The sequence below is a fragment of the Ziziphus jujuba genome, chromosome 7, assembly GCF_031755915.1.
Source record: "Ziziphus jujuba cultivar Dongzao chromosome 7, ASM3175591v1".
In the NCBI taxonomy this organism is placed as follows: domain Eukaryota; kingdom Viridiplantae; phylum Streptophyta; class Magnoliopsida; order Rosales; family Rhamnaceae; genus Ziziphus; species Ziziphus jujuba.
In genome coordinates this window covers 2,243,856-2,251,746 of record NC_083385.1, presented here as the reverse complement: position 1 = coordinate 2,251,746, position 7,891 = coordinate 2,243,856, and the positions used below count along the sequence as shown (strand labels likewise).

At 31.6% G+C, this 7,891-nt stretch overlaps 1 protein-coding gene across 1 annotated transcript; it reads right to left on the bottom strand.

The window, feature by feature from the left end:
• Window positions 1-2,299: 2,299 nt before the first annotated feature.
• LOC107418645 (caffeic acid 3-O-methyltransferase) lies at window positions 2,300-4,690 on the bottom strand. Its single transcript, XM_048466754.2, has 4 exons — window positions 4,040-4,690; window positions 3,139-3,449; window positions 2,888-2,952; window positions 2,300-2,772 (listed from the first exon to the last, which is right to left on the bottom strand). The coding sequence occupies exons 1-4, from the start codon at window positions 4,492-4,494 to the stop codon at window positions 2,476-2,478; spliced, it is 1,128 nt and encodes a 375-aa protein (XP_048322711.2). The 5' UTR covers window positions 4,495-4,690; the 3' UTR covers window positions 2,300-2,475.
• Window positions 4,691-7,891: the final 3,201 nt, after the last annotated feature.

The following is a 7,891-nucleotide window of genomic DNA, read 5'->3' as shown; positions in this document are numbered from 1 at the left end:
TTAAATATGAATAATATATATATTTTTTCAACTAATTACATTCCATAAAATAAAATATAAATATATTTTTATAAAGTATTTTGCATATGTTTATTTTTATTGTGCATTATTGTATATGTTACCTTAATCCTAATTTATGGGTTTCAAGAATAATAAGAATAATAAAATCTTGTTAATTAATATGCTCTATATAATTTCCCCAAAAAAATATATATTCATCTAATATTTACATATTTTTTGAATCCTTTTATCTTCAAATTTTGTGTTCATTAATTTTGGTAAAAATAAATCCATTCTAGAAAACTTGTTAAATAAATAAAAAAAAAATACATATATGCATATAACCTGTTATATACTTATGACTATGGTAATCCAATGATTGCGGAATCCTGTGCGGTTGCACATGTTGCACACTTTTAGGGCTAGCCTTGTATAGAATATATATCTTGTATTATCAACAATAAATGTTATCTCATCCTTTTTTATTATTTTAAAACGGAAATACCATTCATCCCTAATTGCTATCATTCTTTTGTCCCTAGTCTTGTTGTTGAAGCTAAGGTGTAGTTGTCGTTGTTGTTTTATTTTGGTTTTTTGGATAGTTGAAGGCTTGAAGCGGAGTGGTTCAAGTTGAAAAAAGATGGATGGCAATTTTGTAATAAAATAGAATTAAATGACTTAAGACTCTTTTTTTTTTTTTTCAAAGATTTGATTTTATTACAGTTTGAAAAAATATTATCAAGCTTCCATGGATTTCAAAAATTCATGATCTCATTCTTTTAATATTTCATTCATACTTATCAAAATAATATTGTCTATATCTTTGGAAAATTGACTAGTTTTCCATTGATCAATTAATCAATTTTTTCCTCTATCTTATTTGTAAATTGAAAAACTACTTAATTTTTTCAATTTATTAATTTTTTTGTTAGTCAATTTTGAAATTAGATTAATGTGAAATGAATTATAAATAAAAGTCTGCTGTGAAAAATTTTAAATTTGAAAACTAAATGGGTAAATCTAACCTAAGAAGAGGTATTAATGTGCAATTAAACACTTTTTGTTTTGAAAAAAAGATGAAAAGAATGAGGTGTAAATTAGAAAAAGATGGCGACTGATGGTAATAAATAACTGACAATCAACTTACTTTAGTTTCAGTTTGAATTTTCTCAATCTTATTATGGTCAAAACTTAGAAAGAAGCATCAACTTCAATTACATGGAGCAGAGAAAAAAATTAAATCACTTGAAGAACTCCATATAACCCAGGAGGGTGAGACATTACATTCAAATCTGACGCCACTAAATCCAGAAAAAAGACAAAGTAGCGATATGTTTTAACAAAACGCAACTTGTCTATTTATCTTCTCTCACGGCATCCGAACGAACAACTTCCAATCGCTTATGGTGTCGTGCTTGAGATCCACTTGTTTAGGAGGATTTTAGTTGCGTGGAGGCGGCACCGGCCATATGTCCAAAATGGACTTTAATCATAAACATATGAATTTTTTTTATTATTATTATTACATAAAAAGTCAACAGAAAGAATTTGTCGAACACTTTGTTGACGATTAAAATGTAAAAAATAAAAAATAAAAAAGTTTATTGAATATTCCTTTTTAAAAGTTGACTCCATAAATGATGCCAAATTGTCCATTTCTTTTATCTCAGGTTAATTTTATCAATTCAAATGGATAATTAATACCATTACTCTCCAAATATCATTCATAAAAAATTCTGCGGAATACATTTTTCATATTCCAAAAGAATTGGGAATTAGTAGGAAAATATTTTGTTACAAAACCTAACTAATATTAGAATATGTAGAATTTGCCATCTATAAATTTATTATTTTATTCAAACTTATTTCTTCTTTCTGGAAACCAAAAAAAAAAAAAACAAAAAGGTATTTCTAGCTACTTCACCTATATATATATATATATATAATTGTAAAACTTACAATTTTGTTAATTTTACTTAACAGTATATGATTAAATTAAACATGCAAAATGTGAAATATTGATGTCTCAAATCTCATTAGTATAAGGTTCATATATAAAACTACTAGACTACTTGGCCTTTATTATGAAAAGCAAAGATTATTCTTTGTTGTACAAAGTTGATATAGAAGACCAAAAAAACAAAAAAAAAACAAAAAAAAATCCAAAAAATGATCAGAGTGAAAAATAAAAATTGCTTGGTGGAAAGTTTCAATTTTTTGGCTTTATAATTGATTTATTTGATTTCCTTTTAAATTAAAGTTGTTTTTAAAGATGAATGTATGGAATATGTCAATTGCAAAGAGGAGGCGATTGACCGGTAACTTAGACGAGAAACAACTTTTATTTCAATTTGAAGTCTGTAAAATCTTAGTATGGATTAATTTTTTGGAAAGAAGCATATATTAGCTTCAATTACAAGAAGCAGAGCAAGAAATAAAATTGAAAGCATTTTCATAAGTAGAGAGGTTGTGGCTCTACTTAAAGAACTCCATAACCCAAGAGGGAGAGACACAGCATTCAAATCTGACGCCACCAAATCCAGAAGCAGTTGCCAGAGCAAGGAATTCTTGTTTGGTCCTCTCCTTCCCTCCTGGGTTTTGAGTCATCATAACCACATTGGCTTGGGAGATGGTTTTCACTGCAGCACTTGTCTCCGGCTTTACCGGAAAAACTGCATCCACAACAATCACTTTTCCGCTTTCTGGAATTGCCTTGAAGCAGTTTTTCAACAACTTTATGCATTTCTCATCACTCCAATCGTGAAGAATCCACTTCTCAGAATTGACAATATTTCATTAATTGTAAGACACTCAGACCAACCAAATATATATATATATATATATAATGTTTAATTTGTAGGAAATTTGCAAAATTAATTATTATTACCTTCATGAAAATGGCATCCCCGCTTGGGACACTCACAAACATATCTCCTCCTACATGATCCACACCTGCAACATATACATCGATCAAAAAGTTAAAACAATAAAATAAAATTCTCTACTTTAATTTCTATATGAGAATTATAAAAAAAGTTTATGATATGTAGCAAATTCAGAAGAATCAATACAAGATTAATGATAGACTTTGTAAACCAAAGTTTTCATACATACACATATATATATATATATGTATACCTGGATAAGAAGGGGCATGTTTAATGACATGAGGCAAGTCGAAATTAATGCCCTTGATATGTGGGAATGTAGAAGTGATACACTTAAGGGTCACCCCAAAACCACCACCAACATCGACCAATTGTTTGATGTGCTCAAAACCCTTGTAAACCTCGAGTATCTGCTTAATAGCAATAGTAGTGTGATTGTACATTGCAGTGTTCAAAACCTGATTGAATCTGGGGTCCACTTCTAGATACTCAAAAGCGTGCATTCCATAAACCCTGTTGAATGGTATTCCACCTTGAAGAATTGCATCTTTCAATTGGGACCTGTGTTTTGTGAAACATTAGTTTTATAAGAATTAGGTAAAATCTTTTATTATTATTTATTTAAAACAAATGTGTAGGAGATGGAATATTTATCTTTTTTTTTTTTTTTTTAACTAAACAATAAAGTTTTCACTGGACTCTAACCGGATATGATAATAAAACAAAGTAAGCATAGGACAAAGAGTTGACTTGAGAACCTAGATTTCCGTTAACAACAATCACACCACCAAAACTCGTCTTAAATTAACTTTAACTGGAAATATAGGTCAAACTTAATGATTCAAATCATCCGGAAAGTGTTAAGTTTGACGGCTTGCAATAATCCTAGTTAAAACAAACTAATTAACTGGGAAACATGACCTACAAAGCTTGTTGAGCTTCGATCCATCAAGCTAGTAGATTACGTGATTGTTAAACTAGAAGATGTGTTTGGACCATGAATCACTACGTGATTGTTAAGATTCAAAACAATGGAATGATCGATTCTGATAACACAAAAAAGAAAAGATCAATATTGAACAAAAAAACTAACCAAGTTGTGAATGAACAACCAAAAAAATTAATTAAAAAAAAAAAAAGACAGCGCAGACCAGCTAGCAAAGAAGACTTTATCTTGTGTAAGCGACATCAAGGGGCCCAATGAAACACCATCTTTGTTGGTGACAAAGAACCTGGACACTGGGGCAAGACTGTATCGCCTCTGCAACTGCAAAGAGCCATCAATTTTATTATTGTTATCATCAGCAACCACAGAGCAGTTGAGGACAGAGTGGCAGGCCAAGAGCCTAAGGATGGAGTCCAGCATGGTGGGTGCGTCAGGGTTGTTGGTACCCAACTGGGCTGCAATCTCTGTTGGGGAAAGCTTTGCCTTTTCACCTGCTTTGCCTATGATATCGAATACGCCAAGCTCGATAGCGCATAGCAGTGACATGGGCAGTGCAGAGGAACCCACCAGCTGCAATGCATAGGAGAAGATTTCTTCTTCTTCCCTGGTATCATGGTCATGGTCTCTTAGATTGTTTTCTATTTCCAATGAGGATGCCATTAAAACTTAGAACTGAGATTTACTCAAATATGCTTGGAAGAAGAGGAAGAGGAATTGCTAACGCTTATAAGAGCACAAGATTAGTGGTTGGTGATATATTAAGCATATGTTGCTGCTGGGATGGACTTTTCATATCGGAATGAGATCTTTCAACCACTTTCGTGAATTTTATAGTTTTCCTGAAAGTAAATATAAGTAATAAATTAGTTGTTCAAAAGAATAATATTAATATGACTAAGAATCCACCTCCAATTTCCATTACTATGAGTATTTCTTTACGAAACTAGAAGTTTTCCAAGCAGGCAACTACTGCATCATTTACTAATACCTGACTGAGATGGGTAGGAAATAATAGCTAGTGATTATCTCAATTGACAATTCCATTTTTTATCTTTTTGTTTCCTTTTTTTCTAAAAAATATGTCATAGGCATGGAGCTTAATTGATTGTTTTCTTATGAAACACGCTATCTGCATACCATAATTAACTTAAACATATAATTATAAGAAGACAAACATTAAATTAATTATTAATGTGGCAGTAAAGGTGGTAAAGCCACTTTCTTTGACTATGTCAAAGGAGAATTCAAGAAATTTGAACTCCACCAAAGAATAACTCAATTTCAATTTTGAACTCTGCCACCTCCTTTCAAACCACGATATGCATCTATAAATATGCACATCTCATCACTTTGAAAATTATCCCATTTTAAAGAAGGGTCGATCCCATTTCTCATATAGAAGCCAATTCCATTTTGAGGCGTGTGAAACATGGAAATAGAGAGAAAGAAGGAGATCGTATTAGAGAGAGAATTAAGAAAGAATCTCTCCTAAATATTCATGTTTTTTCTTTGTAAAAAAAGAGTATGTGTTTTTCTCCTATTATAAGAAAGGGAGTATTATCAACTATGCTCTCTTTATTTTAGAGAGAAATTATTATAACATTAGCAACAATGACAATGTTAAGTCATTCTTCGCTTTAATCTTACAAGATTGCCATTCATCATTGTTACCTAACGTCATTCTATAGACTATACTGTTCAGGTAAACAAGATAAAAAATTTGGAAGCTGAGTTTGAAGTTGAAATAGAAAGAGCTCGCTGAATAAAATAGGGTTAAGGATGGCAATTTTGTTTGGCAAAAAAATAACTTATGTCATTTTGTTAATGTGTTCAATTTTTATTTTTGTTATTTTTATTTTTAAAATTTATATATAGTTTGCTTGTCTTAATTATTTGTTAATGTTAATTAAAGATATTTAGAGTTTGTTTGACATATTATAATTATATTGAAAAGCAAGCATATGATTATTGAATATGTTTCAATAATTTTACTAGCACCAGCAACCCCATTGAAACTCTATAATCCAATAAGTAAACACAGAACATCCAAATTTACGAGTCTTATTAGGGTTTAATTTTGCCTTTCAAGTGTAAGGGGATTCCCTTATACAGATAAGAACTCCCTTATTACAAAGATACGTGTACAATTTAAGTATCATTACTTTTACTAAACACATATTATTCCTATAGTACAATTATGTGAGATTATCTGTAACAAGATTTTCTACTTTACACCCTTTTTATATAGTAAATGTACGACAAGATTCTTATACTTTATGTCTTATCCAAGATTGAGTTGCAGGCCCTCCAAACAAAAATTTTAATTTCATTTGGGATCTGTAACTTTCATAATGCTCGCCTTGAAATTTCTTTTGAGCTTGTACTGCCGATCCTAGAAGCACTGCCAAATCTCCAAGCCACCCAATATCTTGGTCTAACTTTATAACATCCAGATGGAGTAAAGTGCCAAGCTAACCTAATAACCAGCAGCATTGTAGGTAGTTAATGATAATTGTAATCTTATAACATATAGAGATATACCTTAGATATAGTCATTATCAGGTTATTATATTATCACATAGTTAGGAGACTTATCAATGCTTTACATCTGTGTGTAAATACTTCCACAATGATCAATGTAAATCATCCTTTTGAATCATATCATTCTAAACTCTTTCACAACCGATCATGAACACCCAATCCACCAACTGGTGTCTTCAAAATAATGAAGGCCTCATACTGAGAAAAAGCATTCTGTACCCTTTCACTCGCCCATCCTCCTGAGTCAGTGATCAATTCCGAAACTGTAGCCTCTGCATTTAAAAATCCTTGGCGAAAGAACATATATCTTGAACCAATGCCACCCAACCAAGGATCTCGATACACTCTAATATTATGACCATTCCCTACTCTCCAAATCCAACCATTAGATAACACAACTCTACCCAGATAATACTCCTCCACAAAAAAGATGGTTCCCATCCAAGGCCTGCTGCCATAAAAGAGGAGTGCGGACAATATTAAGCCGTCCTTTTTACTCCAATATTATTGCCACCATTATCAATGCTAGTAAAACTTGCTCGTGCACATGATACCAGTCTTTTTTTTTCTTTTTTTTTAATCATTTACTTTTTGCCAAAACCAATACAACTTTCATATATAAAACATAGCCCACATTTTTTTTTTCTCTTTAATTACAATGTTGTCCTTTTTCGTTTTTGACGTTCACACCGTCCTCTTTTCCCCAGTTCTCAATCTCTTGGTTGTAAAAGTTTTATAATAATAATAATAATAGTAATAGCCACACAATTAACTATAAAATGTGTCATTTACTATTGTATTTAAACCAAAGAATTAAAAATCTTAATTTGTATACCACCAAAAAAAAAAAAAAGAATATTTTTTATTTTGAATACAAATTATATATATACATATATAAGATAATAATATGAGGTTTGGAAAATTTGCACAATTCATTACTTTCAAAAAAATGACATTCCTGCTTGGTAGACTCACAAACATATCTCCTCCTACATGTTCCAAACCTGCAACGTGTAAAAAAATAAATTAAAAACTAATTTATTTTAATAAAAAAAAAATGTTTTAGGATATAGTAAATTCAAAATTGATAAACATGAGAATTAATAAAACAACGGACTCATGTACCTTGGACAAGAAGGGGCATGTTTACTGACATGAGGTAAGTCGAAATTAATGCCTTTGATTTGTGGGTATGTGGAAGTGACATTCTGACGGGTCACCCCAAGACTACCAACATCAACCAGTTAGCTAAGAGTACTTTATCGTGTATGGACGACACCCCAGGGCACAATGAAACACCATCTTTGTTTGTGACAAAGATTTGGACACTGGAGAAAGACTGTATAGCCTTTGCAAAGAGCCATTATATTGTCATCAGCAGCAACCACAGAGCAGTTGAGCACAGAGTGGCAGGCCAAGACCCTGAGGATGGAGTCCACCATGGTGGGGCGCCTCAGGGTTGTTAGTGGGCATCTGGGCTGTAATATCTGATGGGGAGAGCTTTGCTCCTGGACCT

Excerpts from the sequence above, each read along its gene's own strand:
- LOC107418645 (XM_048466754.2), bottom strand. The coding sequence starts at position 4,494 with ATGGCATCCTCATTGGAAATAGAAAACAATCTAAGAGACCATGACCAT. Across the intron at positions 3,450-4,039 it reads AAAGTCTTCTTTGCTAGCTG|GTCCCAATTGAAAGATGCAA; the intron begins GTCTGCGCTGTC and ends CACAAAACACAG. Across the intron at positions 2,953-3,138 it reads ACATGCCCCTTCTTATCCAG|GTGTGGATCATGTAGGAGGA; the intron begins GTATACATATAT and ends TATATGTTGCAG.